The 18,635-nt window shown below is 34.4% G+C and overlaps 4 protein-coding genes across 4 annotated transcripts in view; 2 read left to right on the top strand and 2 right to left on the bottom strand.

The window, feature by feature from the left end:
• LOC119840070 (vesicle transport through interaction with t-SNAREs homolog 1A) overlaps window positions 1–4,959 on the top strand; it is a 7,598-nt gene extending 2,639 nt beyond the window's left edge. Inside the window, exons 3-6 of the mRNA XM_038366573.1 lie at window positions 9–114; window positions 470–675; window positions 1,821–1,997; window positions 2,424–4,959. Of these exons, the coding sequence (XP_038222501.1) occupies window positions 9–114; window positions 470–675; window positions 1,821–1,970 (462 nt within the window). The 3' untranslated portion in view covers window positions 1,971–1,997; window positions 2,424–4,959. The remainder of the gene's footprint in view (window positions 1–8; window positions 115–469; window positions 676–1,820; window positions 1,998–2,423) is intronic.
• An 869-nt stretch (window positions 4,960–5,828) lies between these two features.
• LOC119839950 (general vesicular transport factor p115) lies at window positions 5,829–11,594 on the bottom strand. The gene is made up of 9 exons (XM_038366405.1): window positions 11,361–11,594; window positions 10,601–10,735; window positions 8,949–9,895; window positions 8,418–8,739; window positions 8,004–8,148; window positions 7,443–7,691; window positions 6,726–6,895; window positions 6,175–6,522; window positions 5,829–6,033 (listed from the first exon to the last, which is right to left on the bottom strand). Exons 1-9 carry the CDS (start codon window positions 11,436–11,438, stop codon window positions 5,941–5,943), a joined length of 2,487 nt encoding a protein of 828 aa, XP_038222333.1. The 5' UTR covers window positions 11,439–11,594; the 3' UTR covers window positions 5,829–5,940.
• A 1,188-nt stretch (window positions 11,595–12,782) lies between these two features.
• LOC119839909 lies at window positions 12,783–15,383 on the top strand. Its single transcript, XM_038366346.1, has 6 exons — window positions 12,783–12,991; window positions 13,083–13,332; window positions 13,490–13,703; window positions 14,197–14,275; window positions 14,429–14,541; window positions 14,730–15,383. Exons 1-6 carry the CDS (start codon window positions 12,927–12,929, stop codon window positions 14,900–14,902), a joined length of 894 nt encoding a protein of 297 aa, XP_038222274.1. The 5' UTR covers window positions 12,783–12,926; the 3' UTR covers window positions 14,903–15,383.
• On the bottom strand, window positions 15,379–17,670 carry LOC119839908 (serine/threonine-protein kinase RIO3). The gene is made up of 2 exons (XM_038366345.1): window positions 16,177–17,670; window positions 15,379–15,950 (listed from the first exon to the last, which is right to left on the bottom strand). Exons 1-2 carry the CDS (start codon window positions 17,509–17,511, stop codon window positions 15,513–15,515), a joined length of 1,773 nt encoding a protein of 590 aa, XP_038222273.1. The 5' UTR covers window positions 17,512–17,670; the 3' UTR covers window positions 15,379–15,512.
• Window positions 17,671–18,635: the final 965 nt, after the last annotated feature.

The following is an 18,635-nucleotide window of genomic DNA, read 5'->3' as shown; positions in this document are numbered from 1 at the left end:
AACTGGAGCTGGAATACCGTGGGTCGGGCGCTGGGTCGCGGGTCGCGGCGTACAGGGCGGAGCTGCAGCGCGTACGCGAAGAGTACCGCTCCGTGTTTAATAACTCCGCTACGTGTGAGTTTCTATTTTAGTTTCTTACCATTAAAATGTTTCATCATCGTCAGCCTTTATATGTCCCAATGCAGGGACACAGGCCTCCTAGTGAGTTCAGGCTATAATCCACCATCCTGGTCAAGTGAACCCCCGTCGTATTGCTTTCAGTTTGAGGTCCTAACCTAACATGCTTATGAATATAAAAAAATAGACAAAAATCGGTTATGAGACAGGATTTCTCCCAGTTCTTTCGTAATACCATAGCTTGGTAGATAGGACGGTAGAAAGAGCTGGCTGGCGTTAATATAGTAATAATGATAGGTATATGTACCCAGTAATTAAATTATAAAATAATATTAACCTTCAAAATTTCCAGACAACATAGACCCTGACGAATACGAAGACTGGTCGACGGTGAATGAGCAGCGTCGGAAACTGTTGGATAATACTGAGCGCCTAGAGAGAACTGGAAAGAACCTCACAGAAGGCTACCGGGTGGTGCTGGAGACGGAGCAGATTGGTGCCGCTGTTCTGCAGGACCTACATCATCAGAGGGAGACTATACAGAGGTCTAGAGGACGGGTACGTGGATCTTTTTTTATTTCGTAAAAGATTTTAACTTTTTGGAATTACGTAATATGTGAAAATTATAACTTCCAACTAAGAATATGATCGCTAAGATTGTGATATTTGAGCTAATTTAAGATTCTTCAAGAAATTTGTAGTCCGAAATATGTAATATTGTTCGTATTTTGTTGTAATTTAATGTGAGTCAGGCAAAATAAAAAATTATAATAAAAAAATTATTGTATAAAGTAGTAAATCGTATTTTGTAAATGTAATAATTCAAGCTATTTATTTCATGATGTTAATTTTTTTTCCCCTATGCGAACTAAGTAAAATCGTCACAAAACGATTTTCAAACGAAATATTATACACATATCGACAACATTTTGTCGAAATATATTTCGTGTATATTTATTTATTTTATTTTATTTAACTCTTCAACAACATTGTACATAGAAGGAAACTTAGAGATAATAATAATAATGAGTAAAATAAAGCGTACAATTTGTTTGGCGGCCTTATCACTTAGAAATGATCTCTTCCAGGCAACCACGGTAAAAGGTAACGAGCATACTGCTAAACTATAAGCGGGACGAAAAACAGATACTTTTAAACATTCAATCAAATTTACATACAACAAATATGTATACTGTCGTCATTAAGATAACGTGGCATTTCAAAACCGGTTTAGCCCATTCAAAGTTAATTAAATACTTCACTTTATGGTATTGAATAGTGACTTGCAAAATTAAAGGCTTTGTCACAATAAACGTGTGTGTTTGCGAAAAGATTATTTTACGCGCTGACTGAGATGCGACTGCTCTCGTGGCGTGTTCTTAAATATATATATTACTAGCTGCACCCGGCAAACGCTGTTCTGCCTTACTCTTATCGTTTAGTGGTATGAAAAATAGATGTTAGCCGATTCTCAGACCTACCCAATATGCTTACCAAATTTCAGAGGAATCGGTCAAGCCGTTTCGGAGGAGTATAGAGACTAACATTGTGACACGAGAATTTTATATATAAGATATCTCGTATGTTAGGGAAGAAATGATGGGCGCGGATGCCATCGGAACTTTTTGCTGCCTAGTAAAAGGCGTAAAACACCACACTTCTTTTTCCCCGCGGCTAGTATATCATATACGTTATTGGGGCAGTTGCGCGAGACGGACGCGACGCTGTCCCGCTCCGGGCGCGTGGCGCAGAGCATGCTGGCGCGCGCGCTGCAGGCGCGCCTGGTGCTGGGCGCCGTGCTGCTGCTGCTGGCGCTGCTGGCCGCGCTCGGCCTCTACCTGTACGTCACCTAGCTACGCCTGCTGCTGGGGCACTGCCAGGTGCGTACTGCGGGCGGACGCGCCTGATGCTGGGTGACGTGGCGCGACATTGATGCCAGCCACTGAAAAAGCTCTTACCCTAGAAAATGTTTTCTCCTAACAGCAACATGTGATTTCTTTAAATAATAATACTATGTTTATTGCATTTCTATAAATAATAAAATATTATATTTATTGAATTATGTTTCATATTGGTTGATTTGTTGAACTGATTGTTAATCAATTTCTTTTCTCAAATAAAAATAGAAATAGAATAGAAGAAAAAATGTGATACACCACCATTATGAATAACAGAATAAAAAAAATCATTTAAATTATTTATTTTTCAATACAATTGATTGTTTTCATTGAACTGCTACATTTAAGATGTAGCATTTAAAACATTTAAAAAAATTTCAACTCTAACAACTGTTTTAAAAATTTCAGGATTATTTCTACCTGGATCACAGAGTCCTAGCACAGTGGATCTACTACCTCTACATGATTTGCACCAAGATATTGCCCACAGCTCTAAGAATCTTCCTGTTCGTCAAACTCGTGCTGGCTATTCTACGTTTTAAATACAAAGTTTTGCGCGGGTATTACTAGAGCGATATTTTATTATCTATGCAAGTGTCAATGTCAAAATTAATGTAATTTTTTTTTTTTTTTAATGTAACTATTTGCCAGTGTCGAGTAAAATATTTTATATTCGATGATTGCGGAATACTAGAAAACAATTTATTGTCTGTGGCTGTTATTATGAAAATTATGATTCATAATATTGTGATTATGAGAATACTATTTATTATCTATGAAATTGTTTTAACTTCTATGCGAAGATTAGTTTCCAAATTTGGCGCGTGCATTAAAAAGCTAAATAAATAAAAAAAAGTTTTCAATATCACAATGCTTAATGTTTACTATTAATAGTGAATGTTTTGCAAAAAAGTGGCATATTCATTCAACGCACTTCATTCAACTGAAATGTCTAGTTACTTGTAAAATAATGAACTATAAACATTGTTCAGTACGAAATATTAAAATTTTAAGAAATTTGTAAATTAGGAGCTAAGTTTCCTAATACCGATCGAGCAATTTGACATTACTGCAGGAGGCTTATACGATAACATATTTAGACTGTATATAGAATCCGATTTCAGACTTAAACTAAAGATTTTAACTTTTCATCAATATAATAAAAAAAAAACCTTTTTTGACCATACAAAATTCAAATGTATTAAATTTGTTTGTAAATACTAGGTTTTGATATGATCTAGATGTAATAATAATGACTATATTATGATATGGATTTGTGATGGAACTGGAATAGAAAAATGATGGAGGGCGTTGGAATGAATTATAGATATTAGAATAAGTGGGAACAAACTTAGTGAGTTTTTGAGTGTTTTTTCATTGTGTAAGGAAAAGTGATTGAAAATGAAGACTTTGTATTGATCGTATGATAATAATCTTTCTATAAATTAGTGTAATCTTATATTTAACCTTTAAATATACTTGTATATAATCCATGTCACGATAGGGTGTTGCTGTGTTTAGAAAAATCCATAATCGAAGAGTAATTCGATTGTATGCTTACGCAGACGAATACACTGGCAATAGTAAGTAATTATGTAGCTCATGTATTTATTTTATTATATATTTATCATTAAAATTCCATTCAGTAGTTTTAACGTGTAAGAGTAACGAACGTCTACTCATACTTGCAAACTTCGCGTTTATAATATTAGTAGGATATATAGCTTAGATTAAATCAAGTTACGGCAATAAATCCTAAATATTTTAATTGTGTTATTAAAACTGATCGTAATTCAAAAGCATTCGCCTAGAAAATTCACATATTAATACTTAATTGTCTAAAATTAAGAAACATTAAGGTACGACTACTCCATATATTATATTTAATTGTTTATAATTAACGGTTGTGCAATAAAAGAGAAATGGTAGTGTTTGTATAATAACGGGGGGATAACCCCCACAGGGACGCTGGTGAACTTTTTTTTTGTAAAAAAGAATTATGGTATATTATTATGTTAGTTAAGTATTTATTATTAGTCTTTAGTACAAATTTATTAATCGTTCAAATCTTTAATGACTTTCGAGACCAAATCTAAATAATGATATTTTATTATTTTACTATTAGCTGTGCTATTTTTTTTTTTTTTCATTTCAATTTGTTTGTTAAACGACGTAGTTACGAAGTAAATATTGTTTTATATAAGTAATTATAAAGCTGTAATGTTCCTCATAATACATACTTTCATTAATCATTGTAACAGTATATCATGATAATAAATAAAAATTGTTTTTTTCTTACGTCATTGTTGATTTATTTCTAAGGTTTTCATTTATAAGGATAAAATAAATACAAAGATATGTGGTGAAGTGTAGACTATAAGTTCCTTGGTTTTCACAATGTGCAGGGCGTGTAAGATACTTTATAACTTGTACTATCGTCTAAGTAACTATGTTATTCAGCAAATAAAGAATTTAAATTTCAGTATGTATATTCTGAATAGACTTAGAGTTAATTATGGCTATTAATATCAGAAGGTATATCCTATATTGTTTTAAATAAAAATGCCAGTTTTTATTTGTTTCAATGCATATATGAGATACAATTAGAACAGCATAAAAATTAATGCTAATACCATAAGATATATCAAAACACTATCTATGATGGATTATAGTAACTATTTACCAAATTTTGCTTGACATTCATATTAGGCAAGATACTAAGTATGTTTAAAACAACAATTGAAATTAGTCTGATAGAGCTATCGATCTACAGATTCTAGTCAAGGCTTTTTATATTTAAGCTAGTATTACACTATGCTTTTGTCATCCCTTCTTGTAAATATCACTATATTCACTATTTCATGATATCTTGATGTGAGACTGTCTGTAGTTTAGATAATAAATGTACTTATTGGCCTATAACCTTTTTGAATAAATGACTTGTTCTTATTATTTGTTTTTTATTTTTTCCTTTTCCTGAGATGTTTTAAGATATGCGGTTTGTAGTTAAATGGATGAAGAAATATGAAAAAGTTAAAAACCGACTATAGTAGCACAGAATTAAAGGTAATCCTTATATAGGAAGATATTTATACCAAGATATAAATCTTGAAAGCAACTACAATACAGATATACATAGTGTGGGTGCTATTACTTACCACTCGTGACGTACCTTGTACATTGCGCTCTAATAATATATATATATTTTAATTTTATCGTAGTGACCCAAGCATAGAAATGTATAGAAAGACGTACGTTTAAAACATCAGCTTTTCCTTTAATTTCATTTATCAGAATGTTTTTCAACAGAAAGGCTCGATAAAATGCTCTCGTATAATTCCATCCTTATGTTAACTTTTCACGTTCTTACAAGCTTCTTACGGCTTTATGCTTTGTTTGGATTGCTCATGATAAAAAACAGTTGTAGTTTAAAAAACTATTAAGTGTTTTTAAATAGAATCAACTTGTTCTGCAACAATACGAAATTAATACGGGCGATTCTAATCGGTATAATAATATAAACTTATGAAATACATATTTGTATTTTCATCGATCCTTGATTAGTGTACATAGTTTTAATTAAGCCTGATGGACAGACAGACGGACGGGCGAAAGACGGAACACAAAATTAATCGAAGATTAATTTAATCGTATTTTGTGAATTTAAAAAATCGTTAATTTCAACACGAGATGGCATTGTGTAAAATATTTAATAAAATATGCACTCATATGCACTACGAATTGAGACCCCCATCCCTTTTTATAGATTAAAAAAACTAGTAAGAGGTTATTTATCATTCAATAAAACACCAGTTTAATAAATACAACATATATTAAAACATTATTTTTTATACATAGTGAATCATAAAATAATTATCTAACGAAAACGATAAACCTTATAATTAAATACAAGTTTTGGGCAGTTCTAAGTCAGATTAAGTTCAGTGTCTGCGGCTTCATCTTCTACTTTTTGGCCCAATGACATCAATCGCATTTTATATTCGTTTATTTTTAGATCCTGTAAGGGAAAACATTTGTTACGATGAAAGTGGATTGATTTTAAGTGCATATATCATAATACAGAGATGCAATGGTTTTTCGTACTTTTTCAATTATATAAATACTATATACTATAGTGTTTTTCAATAAAAATACTGACCTGATCAGCGAGCAGTTCTAGCAAGTCATCTTGATCTTTCCTCATCTTCTCCAATTCCTGTTCAGCATTTCCCTTTCCATCTTCAGCGCTTTTCAATGCGGCAGTCAGTCTGCTCACTTCAGCATTCAGAACTTGTATTCTACCCTCATATTCCACCAGAACATCTTGGTTTGGCATAACGTGGTTCGCTTGGCTGGACTGATGGGTTTGTCCCGGAGTGGCCTGGCTGGACTGGCTCGCTTGCTCGATCGGCAACTGGTTCGGGAGCTTGGCGGAAACTTGCGCTTTGAGCAGCGTGTTCTCGTCTTTTAGGAGCGAATTCGACGCTATCGAGTCGTTGAGGGCGCCCTGGAACAATTAAGGACTAATAAGTTCAAATGTTTTTTCTCTCAAGAAAGCACGCACCTAAAAGCATCATTTGCAGCGTCGCATGGGCCACGCGTCATGCAGCTTTCTGATGCAATGCACCTTTTGCAGAGTAAACTGTTGCAACCACTGTTGTAGCTGGTGGTTCTGCTTCCCGAGCGGCTCGAGCTGCTGCAGTTTCTCACCTGCAGCTGGTGGTTCTGCTGCACAAGCGCCTCGAGCTGCTGTACGAGCTCCTGCAGGCGCGCGTCCTGCTGCCGGATTAGCGACTTGTACTGCTCCAGGTTGTCCTCCGCCGCGACTGCTTCTCCCGGACCGTTCTCCTGCTTCTGGGACACGCTCTGGATCAACACATCTGGAAAAATGGGTATTGATAAGTTATTTATCAGGAATATTTGAAAGATGTTTTTGAATATGAAAAATCTAACGCTTATATTTGATGATTGAAAAAAGCCAATCGGCTATTGACAAGCTTTTGTCAGTCAATCTGCATTACTAGATGAATTTTTGGTTGCAAATTTGAAATACGATTATTTATTAACATTGGATTAAACGTTGAAGGAAAAAAAACATCGTGAGGAATCGGCATTTCCAACAATTAAAAGTTCGACGACATGTGACATCTGCTAACCCGCACTTGGTCAGCGGTGGGTTAAGGCTTTAATCCTCATAGGAAACCCGAGCCTGCAGTAGGGTCATATATGGGCTGATGATGTTCATGGTGATGATGAAGATGATGATCAGAAAATTCGAACTTGTTGTATGACATTCTCGAAGTGTGAAGCTGCTCAGATTATCACCATTAACATATGGAACCTAATTCCCCAATCAAGAACATTTTATCTGAATGATCTAAATAACTAAATAAAAATCTGCACCCACAAAATAAGTAACTAACTCACTTTCCAAAACCTTAAACAATCTACAGAACTCGTAATCAATCAATATTTCTGCCGGTATCTTGACTCTGAGCTGAGGGTGCTTCGCTGCCTTGTTGTATAGCTCATGCTTGGACACCTCGCTGAGTTTGGCCGTGAAAGTCTCCACTCCTATCCTCTTGGTCAGCAGCTGCTTGAGGGATTCCTGCGAGTAACTCTCCACGGAGTCGTCGTTGAAGTGAATGCAGATGGCCAGCAGGAATGCAGAAAGACCTGAAATGTACGTCACAAAATTTTTCGGCTAGAAAAAATAATGTATGTATGGTATTACTACTCTCTGAAGGGTTTAACTATGATGATATTAAACAGACTTGGATTTCACAAGTTTCTGCGTATTCCCAGATCTTCTGACTTAGAAGAATAGAAACTCTGCAGCAGATACTTTTTACACTCGCTACAGTATAAAACAGAGCCTTGCGACAACATTTTTTAAATCTCCTCAATTGCCACCAATCGCCCTACAAGGGACACTCATTAAACACATTCCGCCGGGATTTCCGCCGGGGAATTCTACCAGATATTCACCCTGTAAGAGATACTCGTTGTCGTCGTGCTCGTTGGAGCAGGTCTGGTTGACGAGGTAGCCCACTCCGCCGGGCACCTGCAGGAACGCGCTCACCGCGCCCGGACAGTGGCTCATCCACTGGGAGAGCAGCATCAGCAGTGCTACCTGGAAATGTGCTAATTACTTCATCATCATATCACCATCAGCTCATATATGTTCCCACAGCTGAGACACAGACCACAAATACACATTAAAAAAAACGATAAAACCAGTATTATAGAAAAAATCAGATCTTCAAAAGTAAGCTTTTTAAAGTTTTATTTGTGCAAAAAATATTTGTTAATACTATAAAGGTAGGGCTTCCAATGGTATAGGGATGAAAACTACATAAAAAAATTCATTGCATAATAAACGATTTAATATTCTGAACTTACCTTAGACTGTAACTTCGTAGTCTGCTGCAGCAGCACAGTGCACTGATGCAGCAGAGACACCGGCGTGCTCCCAACATTAGTTGCCAACAGTACTCTAAGTAATTGCTCCTTTTGCCCAGGATTATCTATTAACGAATGCATTAGAGCGACAGCAGAGAACCAATTAGATAGAACATCGGAGGAGAAGAGTCCGCCACAGAGTAATTGACCACTAGTGAGGCTGGAGACGTCTGTGGACGATGGTAACAGGGTCTGTACCAGGGATGCTTGGCTCATCTCATTGTGGTAAAGATAGCACTGGAAGCAGTAGAGTACTGCACACCTGGGAGCAACCAAACATTAACTATCAGGAATAATTAAAATATAGAATAGCAAATGTCCCAATTAACCCAGAATATCTACTATTATATTATTATTAATATTTTGGTTTGAAAGTGTTATAAGGTGGATAAATATGTTTTTTGTACACCAGATTCATTATCAAATTGTTTGTTGTGTTCTCTATTCATTTTTTTTTATTCTTATTCTTACCTCAGGGCAAATGGTTGCTTTTCATTCACCATCGACATAAGCAGAACCACAATGGCGGGTCGCGGCGGATTCGACGGCGCCATTACATTGCCAATAAAGTCCTGATTGGCTAGATCACCTCTCACCACTTCCCCGACGGTATTTATCGTCTCCGTTAGAATATCTGCTGGGACCCCACTCGCCATCAGAATATTGCACAGAGCATCCAGCAAACCAACATTTTTCATAATTTTCTGACAACTCGATATAATCTGTGCTGAATTACTGGGGGACACCAGCGTTCTCACTATTTGTAACATGCAATGAACGTTCGATACTTTTTGAGGTGACCAACCTACGTCTTCAGAATCATCGGGCGTGTTAAACATTGGCAAGGTCTTTTGTATGTAACTGCCCTCTTTGAAAAAGTTTATATTACTACTGTTATTCTTCAATAAGTTCAACATAAGCAATAAACAATCTTCAACAATGATCCCTCCATCAGAATAGCCTTCGCTCGAAACTATTTCGAATAACCGATCGAATGCGTTTTCGAAAGCGACGATTTTTTGTATATTCGCATTGCCTTTAGTCAATTTTATTAGTAGAAGGAGAGTTTCGTTACGAATAACTTCTCTAGTGTCTCCAAGTAAATCCATCATTTTGGAGACACCCATAGGTTTGACTAGAATTATTTCCTGAATGTCCTTAGTCCTATTTGTAAGTAGGGAGGTTAGTAATTGAACGGCTGACAGTCGAACTCTAAAATCATACTCGTCTAAGAGATCTAGCACCAGCTGAATATTGTGCGGGTCTTTTATGAACATCTCAGTGAACTGCTCTCCAATATTCATAGGAACGTGAGGATTATCTTCCTCTTCCTCAAATTGTGATGGTGACATAATGTTATTAAGGGTGTCTAGGGCATAGTTTATTGTTTCATTATCAGCTCTATCAAGTTCTAACACCTGTAAAGATAAAAGGAGATTCTGTTGTATGGATAGATGTTAAAGAAAATAATATAGTCGTAAGCGTGTTCGTCTCGTACGCATCGCGTATACGATTGCTGTTCTACACAAAATCGTCTCATAAGCGTATCCTTTTATAAGATATCATTTGAAAATATTGGTAGTCCATATTTGTATCATAATGGATAAATCCATTTGTAGACGCATAAGGTCTGCAATTGACCTTACGTCTCTCGAAATGTTCATGGGCGGTGGTATCACTTACTATCAGGTGACCCACCAGCTCCATTGCCGACTATGACATAAAAAAATTAGTCAATCAGCAGGTACCAAATATTTCTATGTGTATGGCAATCTCACTTCAAAATCCGTTCAGCAGTTTCAGTGTGTTTGAAGGACAGAGATCCAAATAAACAAACTTTCACATTTATAATATTAGTGTAAAGTAACAGTGTAACATTTACTAATTTTAAAAATTTTGAAATTATATTTAATGTAACACAAAATAAATTGTTACATTGACAATTGACTGCCTATGTAATTTTTAGTACTATTACTATTATTGTTCCTGATTGCCCCTAAACATAACAGACGCATCTAAAAATTGGCCATTTAATTGACATTTAATTGACCATCAATATTTATAAGGCAGGCAGGATAAATTTACAACTCATTAAATTAATAAAAACTTGTAATTGAAATTACCTGCTTCAATGTATCAATGCCCTGAGCACCAACCTCAACCCGGTACTTTCGAGACATAGCTTTCAAGGCACGGCAGGCATCTCGTCGATCCTCAAGAAGCGTTGAGTTGTTGACTCGGTCCACGAGACGTTCCACCTAAATTATGCGAAGAAATATTGTTTTTTAGTAATCACACTATTTCAATGAACAGAGTAACTGGTTTGGCTGTAAATTTTTACAGAGGTAGCTTAGAAAAAGGAGATGGTCGTAGGATAGTTTTTCCCGGAAATCCCACAGGAACGGGAATATGCAACTATCATAAATAGACAAAATTAAAAAGCAATTGTATACAGTTGGATATTTTTTCATACTTTTTAGAATAACACCCTTTACTATATATAAACACATTATAACTTTTTATTTATTTGTTTAAGCATACTTAAACAAACAAATTCAAATATGCAAACAACTTTTAAATTAAGTATTTAAGAAAAATGTTACTTTTCATAAAATGTCATGCAATGATACTTTTGGGGACACAGAAAAACAAATATATTACTTCCGTCTAGGCAAATGCAAAAACTAGATTCACAAACTCGTTTTTATCTCATTAAATGGTTTAAACATACATTTTATACTTCATACCATTGTATCACTTAAAAAATTTACACTGACAGCGATTTTCTTCAATATTATCGCCCACACATATTGCATGAACACCGAAAATATAAAAAAGTGAATATTATTAATAGTTCAAGTTTGATATTTAGAGAAAACTCACTGTTTCAGCTCCAGAAGGCAGTTGGCCGGGTTCCGGCGCTCCTAAAACAGTCTTCAACCCACTTTTAAAGAAATCCATTTTGTTATATTGATGTATCCCGTTGTTTACACTTACTCCCTAGATATTTAACATATCAAATACATAATAATCGCGTTTATTTCCAAAATCTGAGAATACGAGTACACGTCAAAGCATTTTGGACATTTCGCAATTTTACAACATTCAAACATTAATCAAGAGTGCTGTCATCAGTCAATGTTCTGATAACAGATTAAATACTACTACCAGTTCCTGTGTTACTTGTTAAAGTAGGTTAACTATTTGAGATAACGTGTATTTCTGTCAAAACAAAAAAAAAGAATCTGGATTTGATTTTTGACTACCCTATTTTTACTACTCTTTGCTATGTAGACTAGGTATGTAAATTTTGATAATTTATTTCACAGTTCAAATTCCATCTATAGTGACTATTTAATAAAATATAAATATGTGTAACCAAATAAAAATAGTTTTAAAAAACTAAAAAACACGTGTTTTTTAGTTTTTTAAAACTATTTTTATTTTTCACTTTTTAGTTCAATTTTTATTTAAGTAAGGCAGTAGGTACACGAGGCGCTCTCTGCCTTACCAACATTTGGATAGTAGATTCTTTCACTCTCATAGTTATCACAAATCCCAGGACACCAAATCAGAGTTACATGGGAATTACGGTTTTACTGCGGAAAGGGTACCTGAGGAAACGGCCAACCTACACATTTACTGCCCAGAATTTTACTAGAAAAAATACCATCCGGTTTATGTAAGAAACATAAAATAGAAAAAATTTAATTTTTTTTTTCCGTCACAGACGAGATTTGAACCTACGTCCACGGAGCCTGTCGTTGTACGTCAACTAAGACTGGCGCCTTAGCCCGCTCGGCTAACGAACGAACTAACAGTAACAGAATGTTATAACAGTCATAAGCTGTTAGCCCTTACGTAGAGGATACGTAAGGAAATTGTTAAATCCTGGCGCTCCTGATCAGGATAATGGGATAAACTTACTATATTACTCTATTGGCACCAGTTCTTAATAAGTGTACAAAGTTTGAATGAAATCGGTTCGCGGGAAGTGGGAGAAAAACGGGTGTGAGTTACATACATACATACATACAAACATACAAGTGAAGCTAATAAAAGCGTGTTAAAAATCACTATAAATATCCAAAAAAATCACCATATATATACTTATATCCAAAGATTAGTAAACGGACTACGGGCATAGATTACACAAGATGTACGGCTTAGGTTATTTAAATGAAACTAATTAAATCTGCGGTGTTCACGTCCCAGTAAAAGAGATGAGAATATTATAAAATATAAAATTGTATAATCTATGGTCACGTCAGAAAACTACTAAGTTCTACCAAAGAGTAGTACAGACGAACTACCACTAAGTAGTTACTCGTTCTTATTGTGTGGTATAGACTAAAGAGATTTTAATTTACCTAATTCACTAAATGACAAATATTTATATCATTCTCTAGTTACTCGCTTTTTATCAATTGAAGCCCGCAAGTTTACATCATGTCTACCGATCTAAGTGCTAGTTTTAACGAGCAATACATAAATATAAATACGAAGCTTAAGAAGTATGCCTCTTTATTTATTGTCACTACAATTCTGATTAGAAAATAACACTTTCAAGACATACAAATATTTTAAACATTGTTTGCCTTGCAGACGCTTTATGCGTAAACCTAATGTTTCCGAAGCCACAAATGAGTTTATAGGGCTTGCAATTCAGTGTGAACATTCTGAGCAACCAACATTCGCTGGGCAAACGTATATCGGTGCTGCAAAATGTGAAGCATCTGCTGGAAACTCACTTGGTGAAGCTGAACAGTATATAAACGCTGCTAGGCAGTTTATGAAGGCTGAGAAAAAAATCGCCGCTTTAAAATTATATAGCCCAGATAGAGAAAATTTAGAGGTAAGTAGTAATAAAGGTAATGTTTGTATACTGTTTAAAAATGAAAAGAGATGATTGAAAATGAATGTAAAGCCATGTCCCCAGAATCTTTTCCATATATTCATATAGCAATGAGTGTTTACATTTGTATATTAATAAAAGCAACACTTTGTTTCAGGCCGCAATTGGATGTTTTCTGCAAGCATTACATAAATATCCCGAAAAATCTCCATTACGCACTGCTATTTTGATGGAAATATCAAGCAACCTTCTGGAATTAGATCATAAGCTAGAAGCAATTGCATATTATGAGCAGGCAATAGACACAATTGAAGAAGAGGCTTTAAAGCTAATGTGCTTGTTGAAGCTGCTGAATATGCAAATTGATGCTGGTGAGACTTTAAATTGTACTGATTTTTATATAATTACTAGCTGCGCCCTGCGGTTTCACCCGCGTAAGTCCGTATCCCGTAGGAATATCGGGATAAAAAATAGATGTTGGCCGATTCTCAGACCTACCCAATATGCTTACCAAATTTCAGAGGAATCGGTCAAGCCGTTTCGGAGGAGTATGGCAACGAAAACTGTGACACGAGAATTTTATATATATAGATATGTTGTCCATTTTCAGGTCTCAAACCACTTTAGTAACAATTTCATCAAATTTTTTTCAGTTTTCAGACAGACAGTTACACTTTTGCATTTTGTGCTTATAAAAATAATAAAGATAAAGATGAAGATCAAAAAATATATATTTTATATAAGAAATATGTGTTTTTTATTTATAAATTAAATTCTTTGGATTAATTTGTTTTAGTTGCCCCGTGATTCTGAAGGAAATTATCTCTGTATGGGGCTCATTGATTAAACTTATTTTATTTTCAGGTAAACTTGAAAGAGCTTTAAAAACTGGCAATACCATTGCAGACTTTAACTACCATAAACCAGAGCGAATATTAGCAGAGTAAGGATGTTATAATATGAATTTTATTTGTACTTTTATAAATAGTATTTGAAAATGACACATTGTGAACATGACTAGAATAGAAACACTTATAAGTTACAAAGGTTTCGAAAATAATATTTTATTATAGCACTAACACTTATATTCTTACAGAGTACAAGTATGCAGAATCCTCCTCTCTCTTATTGTTGATATGGATGAAGCAAGCAAGACAGAATCATTGAAAAAATTGCTTTCAGATATCATGAATGACGTAGATAATGAGTGTAAGTAGATTTATATTAAAACTAGTTGTCACCCACAGCTTTGCTTGGGCATTCAAACAAAATTTGTAAAAATTTTTGATTGATGTCCACATTTAACTTTTATCTATTTTGCAACTCTTATGAAGTCTGCTCTTTTCTTAAACTGTCATAATTAATTATTGAATTTTTATAAATCGTGTTTATTTCAGTAACACCATTCAACCCAGATTTGAAATTGAAGTTACAGTCTATCATTATATCGGCCAACATGTCAGATCATCAGGCCTTGATAAATATTTCTTCAGACACTAAACTACATCTGACAAGTCAGCAGAGTGAATTGCTAGATATGCTTATTGAGAAGTTACAAGAAGAGCAATAAAATTGTTTCAATTATATGGAATGCAATAAGAAACAATGTTATTTTCAGGTTGTCCACTCCTTAAACATCCTCCCCCAGAAACTTAAAGAATTTAAAATATCAAAGGTTCAAACTTTTATTCTTTCAAAATTTCTCATGCTATAAAACTAAAAATTTAATAAATTTAATATTATGATCGTTTGTAATGTTTTAATGTCCTTTAAGCATATAAAAAGAGTAGTAGGAATTTCAGACAAAGTATGGCAAATAATTTGGCCTCTGGATTAAAATTATTTTCAAGTTTTCATCTAATGTTGTCATTTAAATATAAGGAATTTGAGCATTTTACACTTAAATAGAATAAGAAATTTCTGTTATGCAACATTTTTAATTTGTTAAATTTTTTAAACACCAATATTACATTTTATTTCTAAGTGTTATTCATGTGATCTCATAACATTTGTATACTACACTTTGTGTTAAAATAAAATATTAAGTAGCATTGCACATTTTTATTTGTTTTTCTCCCATTTTATTGTTCATTTTAAACAAGTTCACTAAATTCTGTTTGATCATTCTCAATACAGAGTTTGTATATGTATATTCAATTCAAATTAGAAACAATATATGATTAAGATTTTTTATGAACACTACTAGTACTACTAGTATTCCCAATGATTTCTACAGAAGGATGTTTTATGACATTTCCAAAGTTTGCCTCTTTATCAACAACCACACTTCCGTCAACGATTTTTACTTCATTCCCGAAGTTTGTAGCTAAATCAATAGCTTTATTCTTTTGAGAATGTATCCACATCTCATCAAACTCATCATCACTTCCAGAGTCTTTTTCAGACTTCGGCTTTTCATTAGTCTTCTGCCAGCAGTACTCAAATGGATAGCTGACATTGCGATTATCATCCAAAGCAATTTCAAAACGTGACGACAAGGAGTTGTATGTTGTATGAACTCCTTCCAATAAGTTGACATCCACTTCTTCAAATCCAGTTATAAATTTGAACAATTCATCAGCTGTTTTTATGTTTGGTACTCCCTTTTTTTCAAAGAACTGAAAATAAATTACCACATTAATATTTTGTTCAAAGTGAATAAATATATTATGTAACACCTAAAAGACAAATATAAATCCTGACATGAGTGTTGCAAATTGTTATGTAATCGATTTTAATGTTGCAATTATGCAACTTAACATAGTTCAGAGGTAAAGTGATTCTCTCAACACAGAAAATTCGACTAATCTTGCATAAAGTACAGCTACAGAAACAAATACTTACATTGATAATGTTTCGACAATCCCTCAAAAGGAACTCCAAACCATTAGGATGATCAGGCTGAACGGACTGGGAAACGTCAATGAACCAACATTTGTTATCCCACCACAAAATATTGTATTCTGACAAATCAGCATGCACCAGATGTCCTACATTATACAACTTGTACATTGCATCCACAACCTCATTGTATACACTTTCCCATTGTTCTGGCTTCAAAATAACATCTCTCAACTTAGGAGCTGGTTTATTATCTTTACCAATAAAGGACATAACAAGGATGTGCTTCTTCAAACAAACCATTTCAGGGCAATTCAAGCCAACTTTCTGTATACGCATCATATTATGCATTTCCTTCTCAGCCCACATATGGACAATTTTACGGGGATTCTGCTTAGAGAACCGATCTTTGAATCTGTAGTCGGCTTCAATGTATTTATCACGAGTTTTGAACTCATTCAGTGTGGTTTTAAACACTTTGATAGCACATTCTTTTGGTAGTACCATATCTGGATAGGAAGGATCACTGTTGGCATGGAGTACAACTGATTCCTTGCCAGTAGATATAACTCCATTGATATCCTCTAGTAACCCATTGTTGATCAGTTTGAAGAGGATAAGTCGTGTGGATTCATCAAGACCCATTTCAGCTGTAGCTTGACTCTCCTTTCTGTCTAACATTTTGTGTTTACGGGCAGTGTTCCATCTAGTATGCTCTTTGAGTTGGTTAAACACATGATTCGGTAATTTCATGTCGAATCCGGCGCCATCTCCAGTACACACTTCTGGTGGGAATGCCATAACTCTGCATGCATTCCTACGAGCATTTATAACACCATCGTGTTTTGTAATCATTTCCCCATCTTTTATAATGTAACCCCTCTTTGGCAAACTAGCAAACTCCTTTTCGTTAGTTTCAAATCTGTCCCAGTCCTTTCTTTCGGTGATTTCACCATCGTCATCGGAATCGGAATCATAAACTAAATGTTCAGGAACCGTTCGATAATTGTCAAATGATACGGACACTTTGGATTCTCCGTTCCGTTTCTTCTCTACACGTTTTAACTCATCATCATATTCTTTATCGAACTGGCATTGCAAAACTTTCGCAATAATGGCATCTGAGTCGCAATATTCTTTAACATTGGACTCTTCAATTTGACGAAGAATTTCAGGGGATAATTCGCTTGACTCGGATGTAATATTAGTATCCGATATTTGCTCAGCAAACTTTAATTCCTCCTTTACCTGCAATCCTTTAGCGTATTCTTCGGACATAATATCTGATAGGTTTTGCACATCAACAGGTGCTGACACTCTTTTCCACGGATTCGACATAATTCTTAATAATAAATATCACAGAGTTTAGATTGCTTCAGGTTAAAATTTAATTATGTGTTGCGTTTATATTATATATAAAATAGAACTATTAGTAATTCCACCCAAACAGATTGATTTCACAATTTTCACAATATGATGAAAATATGCCAAAAATACAATTGACATCAGTGACTATTACGATGGTGTTGCATCCAGTATATTAGTATATAATCTATGGTGTTTCATTCTGTTCCTAGTGATGATACAATGTGATATGTTCCAAAAAAATGTATTTATTTTAATATTTCCACCTATTCATTAATAAATAATCAAATGCGTCTTGTGTGTACATTGATACATCTTATAAAAACTTTAATTTTAATTTAATGTTCTCCTTTGAATTTTCTTATATTTAAATTCCATCGTGTTATTAATTTGGTTTTAAAAACTTTAAATTATTTGATAAATCTGAACTGAAAGTATATAACACAATAAACGAATATCTTGGTGACAAAAGTGCATGGAATGTATGATAAACCATGGACGTAGTACAGTGAAGTCACAAATCAACCACGGCAGTTATAGCCAATAAATTTAAAATCCAATTTTTATATTGCACTATATAGTCAGTGGTTCTCTACTACATCTACTTTCTGAAACTCTAGTACCTACGTCAAATTTAAAATGCATTGGTGGTTCAGCGATGAGTACCTCGGGCTTAAAATCTTTCTTTTTATTATTACAAAAAATAGGATTTTTGAAATAACTTTACAATACTTGCAGTTGATACTAGCTGTTCTATAAATATATTTTTAATTAGTTATCAAGGGTAGCTCAAACATGAGGTGTAATTTGAAAATTTCCCCAGATGTGAATCTTATGTTACATTATAAAATAAAACTTTTTTTCTCGCAACTCTCCATTTCCAGTCGAAAAAAAAACGTAAAATTTGCCGAACTGAAATTTAAGTCTACTCCTTCGCCTCTTGAATGTTTCTAATATGCCTAAGGCGGGAGGAGACAGTTATGTTGTTCAACTCAATCGAACCAGAGATAACTTAATACTCGATTTCTTCCAAAGCCGTCGGTGGTGATAGTATTAGCCGTAGTATGATCCTTCCGCTAATTGATATCCTTACACCC

The sequence above is a fragment of the Zerene cesonia genome, chromosome 5 (genome assembly GCF_012273895.1).
Source record: "Zerene cesonia ecotype Mississippi chromosome 5, Zerene_cesonia_1.1, whole genome shotgun sequence".
Taxonomy (NCBI): Eukaryota; Metazoa; Arthropoda; class Insecta; order Lepidoptera; family Pieridae; genus Zerene; species Zerene cesonia.
Note: the sequence above shows the minus strand (reverse complement) of the source record. Positions and strands in the feature narration are given on the sequence as shown.

Coding starts and splice junctions, on each gene's coding strand:
- LOC119839909 (XM_038366346.1), top strand. CDS start 12,927: ATGTCTACCGATCTAAGTGCTAGTTTTAACGAGCAATACATAAATATA. Junction 12,992..13,082: donor ATAAATACGAAGCTTAAGAA/GTATGCCTCTTT, acceptor TTTGCCTTGCAG/ACGCTTTATGCGTAAACCTA. Junction 13,333..13,489: donor CAGATAGAGAAAATTTAGAG/GTAAGTAGTAAT, acceptor ACTTTGTTTCAG/GCCGCAATTGGATGTTTTCT.
- LOC119839950 (XM_038366405.1), bottom strand. CDS start 11,438: ATGGATTTCTTTAAAAGTGGGTTGAAGACTGTTTTAGGAGCGCCGGAA. Junction 10,736..11,360: donor TGCCTTCTGGAGCTGAAACA/GTGAGTTTTCTC, acceptor CGCATAATTTAG/GTGGAACGTCTCGTGGACCG. Junction 7,692..8,003: donor CAACGAGTATCTCTTACAGG/GTGAATATCTGG, acceptor CGTACATTTCAG/GTCTTTCTGCATTCCTGCTG.
- LOC119839908 (XM_038366345.1), bottom strand. CDS start 17,511: ATGTCGAATCCGTGGAAAAGAGTGTCAGCACCTGTTGATGTGCAAAAC. Junction 15,951..16,176: donor ATTGTCGAAACATTATCAAT/GTAAGTATTTGT, acceptor ATTTATTTTCAG/TTCTTTGAAAAAAAGGGAGT.